The 16,093-nt window shown below is 40.8% G+C and overlaps 1 protein-coding gene across 5 annotated transcripts in view; it reads right to left on the bottom strand.

Annotated features, from left to right (window-relative positions):
* Window positions 1-9,429: 9,429 nt before the first annotated feature.
* VIT (vitrin) overlaps window positions 9,430-16,093 on the bottom strand; it is a 176,008-nt gene continuing 169,344 nt past the window's right edge. For all 5 annotated transcript variants that reach the window (XM_044292244.1, XM_044292243.1, XM_044292242.1 and 2 more), the window contains one exon: window positions 9,430-10,467. In XM_044292244.1, the coding sequence (XP_044148179.1) occupies window positions 10,289-10,467 (179 nt within the window). In that variant the 3' untranslated portion in view covers window positions 9,430-10,288. The remainder of the gene's footprint in view (window positions 10,468-16,093) is intronic.

Genomic DNA, 16,093 nt, shown 5'->3' on the forward strand with positions numbered 1-16,093 from the left:
ACAGCAGTCCTTTACTGCGCATGCGGGCTGGGAGCGCGGTCCCGGGACTGAGATCCAGTGTGTCAATAAAGGCGGCGGGAGGCGGGGAGAGCAGGATTGGAGACGCCTAGGCGGCTGCCCACTTGACTTCAAACCTGACTTGAAGCACGGGGCAGCGACTGAATAAAACATTGATTTCTCAAGGAGGCTAGATGTGGCTAAACGAAGAAAAAGTGCATTAGGAAACTACTATGCAGCACTATAAGGTACTATTTACAGCTTAATAAGCGATTTTTTTGGTGACAGATTCCCTTTAAGCTCACTTACATAAGGAACGCGGCGTCCGTCTTACAATAGTTGCCGGGGTCAGTCACTATCAGGGACACTGTTATGGGGGGGGGGCCCATAATTTTTTTTTGCTATGGGGCCCATGCATTTCTAGCTACGCCCCTGCCTGACTGTTTTGTAGCTCTGTATGTAATGTTTTCCAAGAATGTCTTTAACAGTAGGGCTGGGGGGAGGGGTAAGGTTAGTAATTTGACGTGCAATTTCAATTTTTGCTTTAGGCAGCAGAAAGGCTAGGTGCACCCCTGCCCCTTGCCACAAAGCACTGAGGGGGCCCAAGGAGAAGTCTTGCATCAGGGCCCATGAGCCTTTAGCTACGCCCTTGGCTACAGCATTGGTATTGCATAAGTCAAGACACTGGAGGGAATTTATGAGTGCAATATTTGAAGTCGGTTTTCCTTGAGTTTGCGTTGGTGTACCTTGCACCAGATTTATCAAACGGCTCACATTTTATAGTTTGGCAGATCTTTAAAACTATATCTTTTGTCTAAAAATGCCACCCCAGTTTTTTACACCACTCCCATACTGGAATGGCTTTGAGACTTTTTAAAAAAGTTCCAGAGATAAATCATTAAAATAACTAACCATGCACACTTTTCCACATACTTTTAATATTGGATTGAGTGTTGTAAAAATGCAAAAAGTAAAGAAAATGTTGTACAAGTGACCCAAGAAAGTCACAAAAGCCCTCACTGTTCTGGGATAATTATCCCTCTAATGAATAGGCCATGGTTGACCATTGGCATTATTTTCTTATTTTGATGCCTTTTTTGTATACTTTGCATTAGCCTACATGTACACAAACGTTTGTGTTTTGCGGTCCGTCCGTATGGCATCCATGTTTTTTGCGGATGAATTGTAACAATGCCTATCCTTGTCTGCCAAACGGACAAGAATAGGACATGTTCTATTTTTTTTTTGCGGGGCTGCGGAACGGAGCAATGGATGCGAACAGCATACGGAGTGCTGTCCGAATCTTTTACGGCCTCATTGAAGTGAATGTCCGCACCCGAGCCACAAAAAATGCGGCTCGGATGCATGTAGGCTTTTGCTAGAGATTTTTGGACCTGTGTTGTTCAGAAACATCCACTTTCAAGTCTTTTGTCCATCGAACATTGTCCCAAACAACTTTTTGATCATGCAGGTGTTACTCTTGGAAATGCAATGAAGAGACTAAGGAGATTTATCATAAGAGGATTTTTTGTAGTGAGTTTTGCTTGAGTTTGTGTCGACATAATTTGTACCAAATTTAAGAAACTCCACATAGTTTGATAAATTTTAGACATCTTTACACAAACACTGGTGAAAAAGTTGCATTTGATAAATCGGGCATACATCGACTTACCATAGATTACCGCACCCACATTCCCAAAGCAGCAAGAGAAACATAAAATCACTTAGGCCTCGTGCACACGAACCGTGACCGTGCTGCGGCCCGCAAATTGTGGGCCGCAATGCACGAACACCGACCGTGGGGCATCCGCAGTGGATCGTGGACCCATTCACTTTAATGGATCTGCGTTCCGCCCGTTCCGCAAAAAGATAGGACTATTTTTTTGTGGAACGGAAGTACGGGACGAAACTCCGCAGTGCTTCTGTAGGGTTCTGTTCCATGCTTCTGTTCTGCACCATTCCGCATCACCAGATTTGCGGACCCATTGAAGTGAATGGGTCCGCATCCGTGATGCGGAATGCCCACGGAACGGCGCCCGTGTATTGCGGATCCACAAATGCGGTATGCAATACGGCAACAGGCAGCACACGTTCCTGTGAGGAGGCCTTAGGGTTAGGGCTGAAACAATTACTCGATTGAATTGAATAATTCGACACCAAAAAATCCTCGATGCAAATTTTTTATATCGAGGATTCGTTTGTGTCATATGACCATGGAGCGGGAGTGAGGCTCTTGCTATTACTTACCGCTCCGTGCTCGCCTGCCGGCCCGTACCGCGCTCCACTTTCAGCCCTGACCCGACGTGGTGTTACGTCAGTGCAGCTCGCGGAGAAGAAGATGGAGGAGCTATGGAGTGGCACCCTAACAGGAAAGGTAAGTACTGGCACTTAGGGGGGCAAGCTGATGGCACTTAGGGGGGCAAGCTGATGGCACTTAGGGGGGCATGCCGATGGCACTTAGGGGGACAAGCTGATGGCACTTAGGGGGGCAGCTGATGGCACCTAGGGGGGCAGCTGATGGCATCTAGGGGGGCAGCTGAAGGCACTGGGGTGGGGGAGAGCTGAAGGCACTGGGGGAACGGAGCTGATGGCACGGGGGGAGCTGATAGCACTGGGGGATAGTGGAGCTGATGGCACTGGGGGGAACTGATGCACTTGGGCTGATCGCTCAGGGGAAACGAAGGGTGTTGGGGCATGATGGCAGGGGGTCTAATGAGTTTTTATAAGGGAAACAGTCCATTAATTCATTTTTTCTTATTAGAGTACTCGATTATCCGTAAAAATAATCGGTAGAATACTCCTAAAATAATCATTTACTGCAGCCCTACTTAGGGTGCTTACACACACAAATTTTTGCTCTGACATTTTTTTTTCTCTAAAAAAGCCAGGATATGCTCATGGGTTTTTTAGGTGCACCTGTGTTTTTTGCTGTGTGTTTTTGTGGCCTTTTTTTCTAAATGGTAGTGTACTGCTCTTTTTTCCCCCCGTTTTCTGTATAGCGAAAGACAAAGTAAAAATACAAAAACAAAAATGCCAACAACTACAGCATGCTGTGTTTTTGACAAGACAACAGAAGACAAAAAAGGTCACCTAATAAATAAAAGCGTCAGCAGAAAAAAAAAGTGCTTGTGTGCCCTGCATTTCCTATTTCCTATAGACCTTCAGCTTACATCTGGAGCTGGCATATTTTTACCACAAAAATACTGCAGGAAAAAAATACTAAAGAGCAAAAGTGCAGAAAAACAACAAAAAAAATTATGGATTTAAACAATTTTTCCCTCCAACCATACAGGGTGTTTTTTAACATGTTTTTCCATCCCCTGAAAAATGGAATGTGCCAACATTTATAGCAGACAACGGTGCAAGTTAAATTATAAATTCCCACAATTGATGTCACCTAGGGATAGCTGTGGTTTCTCTCTTGCTATTCTCCCATAAATGTATTTTGGCCCTGTTTCTCATTGTGGAAACTTGAAGAGTAACCTTAAATAAATGAAGTTCTACCTACAATTTTGTTCTGGGATTTTTGTGTCTCCCTAGAAATTATTACCACTATTGGGAAGATTCACCACTGTGTCTTCTCCTTGTGGAGATAATAACAAGCACTGTGTTTCATAGGAGCTTTGCAACCTTTTACAGAACTGAAATTTTATTTGGTTATGCCAGGGATGCCCAACCTGCGGCCCTCCAGCTGTTGTAAAACTACAACTCCCACCATGACCTTCTGTAGGCTGTCCGAGCATGCTGGGAATTGTAGGTTTGCAACAGCTGGAGGGCTGCAAGTTGGGCATCCCTGGATTATGCCATAGTTTGCAAATTTCACTATGGAGTTAAGATTTATATATAGTTCAGATTCAACATGTGAAGGACATGTTCAACTATTTAGTTCAGAATTTTAATTGCAAATATTGCTGATCTAAGAAAGGCATCCCATAAATGAGTGGCAGAAGAAATGTAGTATCTTCATGAGACAATCCCTTTAAGGAGGCAGTCCCTTTTATATTACTGCATTGGCCAGATATTACATTTCATGGATCTGCCATGGCTTTTATCCAGAAATATCTGGATAATAATAAATTGCGAAAAACCATGCCATTATAAAACTTCAGCTGTGGTTTTCCATTGAAGCTTGGCTTTCTGTTGTATCATAATTGGCACATTTGAATAAATACCCAAATGAACCACTAAACCTTATAATACAATTAAGTGAAGTTGGCTAGGCTTCTATAATATCTCACTACACGAACACAATATATTTTAAACACAATGACTTTGGCAACTCTTCCCAGACTCACTTCCTGAATTATGAGGATGATCCGGATGCTGAAGGCAAATCAGTCGGAAAATACATTTTAAACATATTTCCAGTTTGTGTTAGAAAAAGCTAATAAAACGTTGGGTTGTCCCTCATGACAGATTTTTTCTCTTCCGTGCATTATAAGGAGAGGCTTAAATGTTGTTGTGGCCTTTTCTCAGATCTCCTGGTTTCGGAATCCAGTAACCTAACAAAAAATCTGATACTAGTCATTTAATATAGCTGTAAGGCCTCTTTCACATGGGCGTCATGGATTTGGGCTGGATAAGATGCGGGTGCGTCGCGGGAAAATGCGCGATTTTTCCGCGCAAGTGCAAAACATTTTAATGCGTTTTGCATGCGCATGAGAAAAATCGGCATGTTTGGTTTGGGTTAGGTGTTGTGTAGATTGTATTATTTTCCCTTATAACATGGTTATAAGGGAAAATAATAGCATTCTTAATACAGAATGTTTAGTAAAATAGGGCTGGAGGGGTTAAAAAAAAATAAAAAATTATTTAACTCACCTTTATCCAATGTGCATGCAGCCTGGCTTCTTTTCTTTCTTCTTTGTTCAGGACCTGGGTAAAGGACCTTTGATGACATCACTGCACTCATCACATGATCCATCACCATGGTGATGTATCATGTGACGGACCATGTGATGAGCGCAGTGACGTCAACCACAGATCCTTTTCCTAACTGCACAGCAAAGAAGAAGAAAGAAGAGAAGCCGGACTGCACGAACAAGTGGATTAAGGTGAGTTACATTTTTATTTTTTATTTTTTTTAACCCCTCCATCCCTATTTTACTAAGCATTCTGTATTACCATTTATAAGGGAAAATAATAATGATCGGGTCCCCATTTGCTTGCGGATGCTTGCGATTTTCACGCAGCTCCGTTCACTTCTATAGGGCCTGCGTTGTGTGAAAAAAAAATGGAGCATGCTGTGATTTTCATGCAACGCAAAAGTGATGCGTGAAAATCACTGCCCCATAGAAATGAATGGGTCCGGATTCAGTGCGGGTGCAATGCGTTCACCTCACGCATTGCACCCGTGTGGAAATCTCGCCCGTGTGAAAGAGGCCTAAGAGTTTTGAACAGTGATCTCCAACTTTTTTCTTTTTTACCCAATATTTTTATCCAATGCAGGTAAAATGCACAGAAAATATATGACAAGTGAAGGGATTACCATTGTTAGGCTGGGTTCACATCACCGTTATACACATTATTGTTTATTGTAAAAACATAGTTATAATGGATAATAACAGAATACATAAGACAGAAATCGAAACGGAAGCCTTTAAGAGGCATTCCATTTTGATCCGTCAAGAAGTCTATGGGCATGCATAACGGATCTGTCTGGTTTCTGTTATGCAGGACGGAAAAAAAGTCCTGCACCACAGGTAAATTCCTGGCCAATAAATAAATCTGCACTATGTAGATGACATTTGTCTGTGAAGGCTCTCATTCATTCAGGTCATGATATATTAGTAGAAATAAGTTAGAGCAACGTTTCACTAGTCATCCGTCAGGCTTACACAATTAGATTGACTTGTACAAGAATTTTCAGAAATTAAATACTGGTTACTCGTGTTTAAGTTATGGAGGTAAGATGTTGATTGCATTTGCATAACTGAAGCCATTAGGTGTGATTGAACCACCTCGTGAGAGGCAGAACAGCATTGCAAGTGGTTAGAGTATAGATGTTGCACCCCTCCACTTCTATTCAAACTTGATTTCTCCAACTTAACATAAATAGCTTCTTTCACAACTCTTTTGAACCAGTCTTCCTCTGTATCTCAGTTACTAACCTTGCTGTCATCAAACGAGTGTCCTTTGTCCTTAAGATGTAAGAGGTCTAACCGCAGGTGTTGATCCTTCTGTGTGGGGGCCATAAGTTGGTGTAGCTGCTGTTTTGTTTCCCTAGTGTACAATTCTTTCAACTCCTCACTACACTGGATTGCATATACAATATTGCTCTTTTTGAGTGATATTTATTAAAAATGCTTCTGAGTTTTTCAGATACCCCAACAACGTATTAAAATATAACCCCTCTCGGGCCTATAGTCATCAGCATCAACTTGGTGCCCCACAACAAAGCTAATTACTTCAACATCCTAGCCTCTCTGGTTGATAATCTTGAGCACCTCATCCAGAAATCCCAGGACTTCACATGTAAAGTTCAAGGCTTGATAATGTTTACAGAGAAAACAATGGTGTTATCACAGCAGGGAATCGTAAGCCCAAACTCCACCCACATCACTGTCCCTGCCTAATTGCATGATCTCTCCTAGGCTGGACGACAGTCTCTTCCTTACTAGGTGCTGGGACCTAAGGGAAAAAGACCAGGAAAAATAATAAAGTGACAGACAGGCTCCCAGAAAATAAGAGATGCAAAAACAACAAGAAGATTGTAGTCAGATGGACCTGATCAAAACTAGGAGACTATGATAAGAGCAAGATCAAAAACCAAAGAGGCCTACAATACCAAGCCTGAGTTCAAACATGAAAGGTCCAATACGTCAGGCAAAAGCAGATCCAAATCCTAGCTAAGCCTAATTCAATACAGCTGAAAGAAACCAAGCGAGTCTGTAGTGAGGGGCAATGCAAGATCCAAAACCAGAACGCAGTCACAGTAAGCAGGCTAGTGAGGTACAAAATCCCTAATCACAGGCAACTGTGGCCAGCAGTTGCCTATTCAGATAAGCTGCGCTTGCAGGTCACATGGTGTGTCCCCAATCATGTGACCTGAGTGACCTGATAACACCGGATATGCTGTTGTTACCTCTGATTGGCCAGGGTTTCGGGGCTCACTGCCCTGGCCTGATAACCAATGAAATAGGATGTTGGCAGTGGTGCTTACTACGGATCGCACTCGCTGGTGTCTTAATCATGACAGGTGTCCTATGATGTTACATCCTTTATTGCACACTTAATTCAGAGGCAGTTCAAATAGTGAAGGCAAGGTTAATACAAGAAAGCACCCTCAGCAGCAGAATAAATCTTAATCCAGATCAAATGTGTTTCTTGCTGGACCTTTGCCTGACCACTAACTATGTTAAGTATAAGTTCTAAAGATAGAAACATGATGGGAGTTTCACCCATTGTACATGGAGGAGGTGGAACTTAAAGCCGTAAAGACACTCATTGGAATTGTACCAAGTCACTGGTTTAGATATGTGGGTGGCACTTGGGTTAAAATAAAAAAACTAGAAGTACACACATTCATCGAACACATCAACACTGTGGACCATAACAACAGGTTTACACAAGAAGATGTGTGGAACAACACACTGGCTTTCTTGGACTTCTTGATAACAGTCGGAGAGGAAGGAAGGCTGGAAAGTGGAGTCTACAGGAAACCTACTCATACGGACCAGTACCTGTTGTTTGACTCCCACTATCCTCTAGATCACAATATGTGGGTCATCAGCCTAAACCACTATGCCGAAAAGATCTCAACCAGCACAGAGACTAAAACAAAGGAATTCGAACACCTCAAAGTAGCCTGTAAAACGTATGGATATCCAGACTGAACTTTTGTTAAAACTGAGAAAAGAAGAGAATGGCACATTTTCCAGTGATTGTGCGAAGCATGGAAGATGAAAGAACTTGGTTCTTTCATTAGCTAGGTTTTCGGAAAAACTGAAGAATTTTTAATAAACATCACATCTTTTGCATCTTTGACACACAGAGGAGGACTGGTTCAAAAGAGGTGTGAAAGAAGCTATGTGAATTGGAGAAACCAAGTTTAAACAGAGGTGGAGGGGTGGGACATCTATTGTCTTACAATGCTGTTCTAACACCTCTCCTGAAGAGGCTTAATCACACCTAATAGCTTCAGTCATACATATGCAATCAACATCTTACCTCCATGACTGAAGCATGAGACGCCAGTATTTAATGCTGGAGAATTCTCACACAAGCCATTCAACGCAACGTCATGAAGAAAAAATATACAAGTCCAGTTGTTCTGACTTACTTCTACTAAGATACAAAAATGCTCCCTTATAATGTGTGGCAGTGCAAAATACCCTCTTATGCGTGCAAATACAAAAAAATGCTCCCTTATGACACGAGCCAGTACAAAAACACCCTTTTAGTGCCCCATATAGAACAAATGTTCCCATAGTGTCCACCTTAAAATGTGTGCCAGTACAAAAATGCTCCCTTACAATGTGCGCTAAGTACAAAAAATGCCCCCTTATGTGCCAGTACAAAAAATGCTCCCTTATAATGTGTCTGTACAAAAAAAACTACCCACTTTTAGTGCCACCAGTACAACGAATGTCCCCATAGTGGCCCCCTTATAATGTGTGCTAGTACAAAAATGCTCCTATTTACAGCTGCAATCTCCCCATAGTGCTTTCTCCAGTTACAAAATAATGACTTCCAGCCCATTTTGGCCCAATATCTTGTTGCCAAATAAAAATAATAAACTCAAATACTTACCTGCATTCTGCTGTCAGCAATGCAGTGCAAGACACAGACCTCTTCTAGTCTGTGCCCTGAGCCCTATGCAGCCCGGCTCAGACAGTGTGATAATAATGACACCGGCCCCTGATAGGCTACAGGAACTAGAACTAAAGCCTATTAGAAGAAACGGTGGGCCAGGGAGACATTGCTCCCATCGCAGCATTCAACTGTATTGCTGTCATGTGTACATGTACAGCGATGCAGTTGAATATGTAGAGATGAGCGTTTCTTCTCGCCCCTGACTGGTGCTGCCGGAGGCAATCGCCTAACCTCGCCTCATTGGTGGTGCACCCCTGTTTAAAACAGAAAGTGTACGCTAACAATCCACATACCCTAGATGAACTCAAGGAGAACATCACAAAAACTATCCACAGCATCACTTTTGAAGAGCTGCAACTAGCAGTATCAACCAACATAATTCGACGTGCCCAAAGATGCATAGACTTGCTCGTTCATCTTGTCATACTATGGCTGGAGGTGGGCTACTTTTTTTTTCGCGGGCCACCCTGTATTATATTCAGTGCAAATGTAGTGTACAAATAGTTTTTCATAACTGATAATGCGGCATTGAAGCGTGATACATTCATCAAAACTCTGAATAACAGCAATCTAATTTGAATATTTCTTTAGCTACACTTATTTAAAGACAAACTCTGATTTTTATTAAAGACATTTTTTATTACAATATACAAAATAATTGCAAGAAAGATAATTAAAAACCTTGCACTGATTTAGCATGATGATATCTGCCTATTAAGGGCAAAACAGATTTTATGTGCATATTATGCAATTCTACTGATCAATGCTCTAAAACCTTGTCATGCGACCCTATGAGGACCAAAATTCATGACATTGTCCTGTGAAACAAGCCTTACAAGGCATTCGCAAAGCTACAATTAAGTACCATTCGTCCCTGGAAGAGCAAAAGGTAACTGATGTGATTTGCTCCATTAAAAACAAAAAAGTATACACTGTTACAAGAAGCACTACAAGAAGGATAATGTTGTGGTCCTTTGTATCAAAAGGTGAACTAAAGCTTGATCCTATCTGTGTGTGGGCGCTATATGAAGGAATAACATACTTTATGCCTATACAACCCTTTTACAAAATTAAGCTATAATAATTACAAGATTTATTTTCTGTGATAGAAAAATAGGTTTAATTTGTTTAAATGCAACACGTGATTGGTGTTGTGTATAACGCTCATTTCATAAAGTTACATCTTTACACGCTGATGAGAAGACATCAGCGTGGAGTCATCTTCGTTATCTTCCCAGATTCTAATGACATATTTGTCCTTTATAATTTTGGATGTTACATATATTTTCTCACATACTGCAGTTTACAAGTTCATATAACACCTTCTGAGTAAACAGAGGCTATGATATTAAACTGCAAACATAATTTTTCTCGCTATATAATTAATTCCATTATTCTTTGTAGCCGTTGCGTACTGATTGCCAAAAAGAATCCCCTTTCTCCAAGCAGTATATCACTGCCTCAGCCATCCCAAGTCTTAATTTCGTGGTTGAGAATTATACTCTGTACAAATGTTCTGAATGATCTTTCCAACAAATTTATAGAGGCTATCAAATTCGTCCACAAAAAATGAATGGTCTTTATCTGGATCGGTGGCAATAGATTCCAGTTCATCTTGGGCTGCCCAGGCCACACCAATAGCATATGCAATGACTCCTGTAAATGAAACAGAAAGGATTACTTGAGATGATGAAAATAATTTACCATGAATTCCCCACTGGAAATCCCAGTTCCTGACACTAGACTCTACCATGACAGTAGAAAAAATGGTTTTAGGCTCAGCATCATGATTTCTTCTATTGACTTCTTGATTGCTTCCTACTGTATATATACAGCGTACGTACCAGGCCCTCGAAACCTATGCATTATATATATAGTGCGAGTTTAGGGTTGCTACCAGAGTGATTGGGCACCTGAATAGCAGGTGCCCGGTTGTCAGAGACTGCAGGGGACTCTGGAGAGAGGACAAACCCAGTTTTCACCACTTCTGTGTTTCCATTGTAGAGTGGTTATGTGTACCTGGTCATGAGATGGCCAGAATGTTGGTAGCAAGAGGCTGCTCCTAGATCTAACTAGACCTGTTATAGCCCTGTGTCAGTGGACATCCCCAGTTACAGTGTAAAAGTATAGTGTAAAAACTAATGAATAAATATAGTCATGAAAAATAAAGTAAAATAATTTGTATAAAAAATAAACCTAACCTGTCTGCTGTAATGCTTGCCCTGACCCACTTAACTTAAAATAGACTAAATGAATAGTGTATGATGATGGACACAATCTTTTCCAGAAACACTATGTGACTATAAATCTAAATACAAAAAAAAAACAAAAAAAAAAACTATGTTTATGTAATGGTGAAAAAAGAAACCTGCATTGGTAAATACTGTAAAATTCACATTGATAGCCAAATAAGCTAAAAAGTTATAGATGTTAAACAAATGTGTACTAAGGATAGCTAATCTTTATCTGCTCCGGAAGACCCAAAATACTTTGGGCCTGAACCGGTTAATGGAACTGTGACAGTATTGATAGATTTAATGGATTCCTATTAATGAATCCTATTGACTTATAATGGGTCCATTGTGTTTTTCAGTTTTTTCTTCCACAGCAGACAACATAATTCGATTTTGCCCTTAGCCCTTTCATGACCGCCACCACACATTTACGGTGGAAGTTAGGTCTTTAAATATGGTGCTCGCTCACAAGCATAGCAAGTATCATAACTGCCAGGTTCATGCTGTTTTAAGAAAAATGCTAGTACAAGGCAATGGCTCACTCTACCATATACCAAGGTAGGTGCTCTAGTCCAATTGGATCACCCTTCCAATGATAAGTGGTACAATAAATAAATAATGGATGGACTGGCACTGAAACATAGGTGACTCCCATGGATACACGTAGATTTATTAGGTATTAAAAACTATCTATAAAACAGCTGAATTGTACAGCTATAATATTGCACACTAAAAATACAGTCCTGATCAAAAATTTAAGACCACTTGAAAAATGTCAAAAAATCATATTTAGCATGGCTGAATCTTAACAAGGTTCAACATGCAACAAGAAGAAATGGGAGTGAGACAAAACATTTTTTGAGCATTCAATATAATGAAAACAACAGACTGAAACAGGCTGTTTTTCAGCTGATCAAAAGTTTAGGACCACATGCCTTTAAAAGGCCAAATCTGTGCAAAGATGTGGATTCACTGTCATTTACTGTCAGGTAGTCACACGTTGTGACGGCAAAGGCAAAAAACTCTCCCTTTTTGAACATGGTCGGGTTGTTGAACTGCATAAGCAGGGTCTCTCACAGCGCGCCATCGCTGCTGAGGTGGGACGCAGTAAGACAGTCATTTCGAATTTCTTAAATGATCCTGAGGGTTATGGAACAAAAAAGTCAAGTGGAAGACCCAAATACATTTTCACCAGCACTGAGCCGGATGATCCAATTGGCTGTCCGTCAAGACACTGGATGATCCTCGACCCAAATTAAGGCCCTTACTGCAGCCCCATAACCATCAGACGGCATCTGAGACTGAAGGGCTTCAAAAACGAAAAACGCCTTCAAAGACCTTGTCTCCTTGAACACGACAGAACTGCTCGTTTGGACTTTGCAAGAGAGCACCAAACACGGGACATTCAAAGGTGGAAGAAAGTTTTATTCTCTGATGAGAAAAAATTTAACCTTGATGGTCCTGATGGTTTCCAACGTTACTGGCATGACAAGCAGATCCCACCTGAGATGTTTTCTACGCGCCACAGTGGAGGGGGCTCCATAATGGTCTGGGGTGCTTTTTCCTTCAGTGGAATAATGGAGCTTCAGGAAGTGCAGGGGGGTCAAACGACCGCTGGCTATGTCCAGATGTTGCAGAGAGCATTCCTTATGACTGAGGGCCCTCGTCTGTGTGGTAACGACTGGGTTTTTCAACAGGACAACGCTACAGTACACAATGCCCGCAGGACAAGGGACTTCTTCCAGGAGAATAACATCACTCTTTTGGCCCATCCTGCGTGTTCCCCTGATCTAAATCCAATTGAGAACCTTTGGGGATGGATGGCAAGGGAAGTTTACAAAAATGGACAACAGTTCCAGACAGTAGATGGCCTTCGTGCAGCCGTCTTCACCACTTCGAGAAATGTTCCCACTCACCTCATGGAAACGCTTGCATCAAGCATACCAAAACAAATTTTTGAAGTGATCAACAATAACGGCGGAGATACTCATTACTGAGTTCATGTTTGGAAGTTGGATTTCTGTTTTGGGGGGTTAAGAGGTTTTTTGGAGGTGTGGTCCTAAACTTTTGATCAGCTGAAAAACGCTCTACTTGGAACCTTGTTAAGATCCAGCCATGCTAAATATGATTTTTTGCCATTTTTCAAGTGGTCTTAAACTTTTGATCAGGACTGTATTACATACTAAAATTGCACACTAAAAGTAAATGATAAAGCCATAAAAACATGCATGGAAAGGTAGGTAAACCACAAAGTCACTCCACATATGTTTCACAAAAGTCCCATATATAGGTATTTCAATAAATCCACTGGTAGAAAGTTCATATGTAGACCAGGATATTATGAGATCGGTTGTACACAGTTCATGTCAGGCAATTCTGCTATATGGGGCTCATATGTAGAACAAAGATATGGCTTAGGCTTTCAATTTTGATATTGGTGTTTGGATATAACTTAAATTAATTAGTACCCGCTTGAATGGTTACTTACAGTTCAGTCGGTCAAGCCTGTTGTGGCGTCCCACTGCTGTGAGCTTACCTGACCCTGTATGTCGCCTTTGCTGTGATCGATATTATCGAATCGGAAAGCTGCGTTTTCAGCATGGAGTTTCAGCCTATGGTGCAATGGTAAGCGATCTTGACCTCTCACGCTGTGCCTCGGCGTCTCACACTGTGTTTGTTGTTGGCGGTTCACGTGACTCTCCTCACAACTCGCGGGAACATTCAAATTCTCGTCAGTATACGATTTTTATGTATACGATTTTTGGCATCCAATTTTTCGCAATAAGCTGAAATGCTTCAGACTTATTTTTGCATATATTCGGACATTGAATATAGTCTTACAGTTCCCAGAAGCGTTTCGGGGAGTACTTTCCCCTTATTCAAAGTCCAAATATATGCAAAAATAAGTCTGAAGCGCTTCAGCATATTGCGAAAAATTGGATGCAAAAAAAAAAAATCGGATGCAAAGAAATCGGATACATAAAAATCGAATACTGACGAGAATTTGAATGTTTCCTCGAGTTGTGAGGAGAGTCACGTGAACCGCCAACAAACAACAGAGCGTGAGGCGCCGAGGCACAGCGTGAGAGGTCAAGATCGCTTACCATTGCACCATAGGCTAAAACTCCATGCTGAAAACACGGCTTTCCGATTCGATAATATCGATCACAGCAAAGGCGACATACAGGGTCAGGTAAGCTCACAGCAGTGGGATGCCACAACGGGCTTGACCGACTGAACTGTAAGTAACTATTCAAGCGGGTACTGATTTATTCAAGTTATATACAAACACCAATATCAAAATTGAAAGCCTAAGCCATATCTTTGTTCTACATATGAGCCCCATATAGCAGAATTGCCTGTGTACAACCAATCTGATTATAATATCCTGGTCTACATATGAACTTTCTACCACTGGATTTATTGAAATACCTATATATGGGACTTTTGTGAAAACACGGAACATATGTGGAGTGACTTTGTGGTTTACCTACCTTTCCATGCGTGTTTTTATGGTTTTATCATTTACTTTTAGTGTGCAATTTTAGTGTCTAATATTTTTAGTGTGCAATATCATGCTGTTTTAAACCGATAGCAGACATTTAACCTCTCAAATGCCATGGTCATTTGTGACCACAGAATCTGAGGTGGCGTTCCCTTGAAGCACTGCTCTCCCAGGACCTAAATGGATTCCTCATATGGAGACCAGGGAAGCTGTTTATTCTCTTTCATAGCCACAAGCCTTAGGAAGGCTCGGGACTACCACAGCAACACATTCCTCTGGGACCCTGCCACAGGCAGGGTCACCATAGGAGCTTATGAACTGCTCATCACCTGCTCATAAGTTCCTATGGAGACTTGCCTGTGGCAGGGCTCCATGACAACATAGTGTAATCCTCATAGACCTGTCTATGAGAGAAGCAATCTGATGATTTCTTGTTAGAATTCCCAAGGGGAACTATAAAAAAGTGTAATAAAGAAATAAATGTTTATAAATAAATATTTTAACAATATTAACCCTTTGGCTACCAGAGGTTTTTTGTTTTTGCGTTTTCATTTTTCCCTATTTTCCGTGAGCCATAATTTTTTAATTTTTCTGGTCACATAGCTGTATGAGGGCTTATTTTTGTGGGACAAGTTGTACTTTCTAAATGCCACCATTAATTATGGCATAAATGTTGTGGGAAGGGGTAAAAAAATTCCAAATGGGGTGGAATTGGAAAAAAAAACGCAATCCCTCCACCTCCAGCGTTTTGTTTACGGCATAACTGACCCATGACCTTCATTCTCTGGGTCAGTATGATTACAACGATACCCTATATGTATAGGTTCTTTATGTCTAAATATTGTAAAAATAAATGTAAACTTTGAGAACTTTTTTTTTAAATCACCATTTTCTGACCCCCATAACTTTTTTTATACTTATGTCTACTGAGCTGTGGAACAATCTTAACTTTTAATTGATACCATTTTGGAGTATGTGTGACTTTTTGATCACATTGTATTAACATTTTTGGGTAAGAGAAGCAATGAAAAAATTGCAAATCGGCCATTTTTACCCTTTTTTCCGTTACGCCATTCGCCGTATTGGAATTTTTAAAAATATTTTAATAGTATAGGAATTTTTGGTCATGGTGATACCCATGATGTTTATATTTATTGTTATTCAGGTATTTATTTTTTAATTATACGGAAAGGGAGGTGATTTACTTTTATATTTTTATTTTTTAAAATATATTTTGTAACCATTTTTTGTTTTTTTGTGATCCTTATGTGCCTCATATATGAGCTTATTACATATTTCTATTTTTAATTTTGGTTTATCAGGAATTTATTATTAGATTATTTTGCTCACTTTTGCTCATTTCTTATTCTGGCCTGCCATCTGGTGGCCAAAATAAGAATTTCAGTTTGAATACTGTTAGCCTACTCAGTAAGGGTAACAGTATTCAGCGCAATTACCTATGCCTGGATTGGACACACGGGGCATAGGTAGGAAGCCTGGAAGTGTGAGCTACTGGGTTTTTGTGTATTCTGGTGCCGTGATC

This window comes from Bufo gargarizans, chromosome 4 (genome assembly GCF_014858855.1).
Source record: "Bufo gargarizans isolate SCDJY-AF-19 chromosome 4, ASM1485885v1, whole genome shotgun sequence".
In the NCBI taxonomy this organism is placed as follows: domain Eukaryota; kingdom Metazoa; phylum Chordata; class Amphibia; order Anura; family Bufonidae; genus Bufo; species Bufo gargarizans.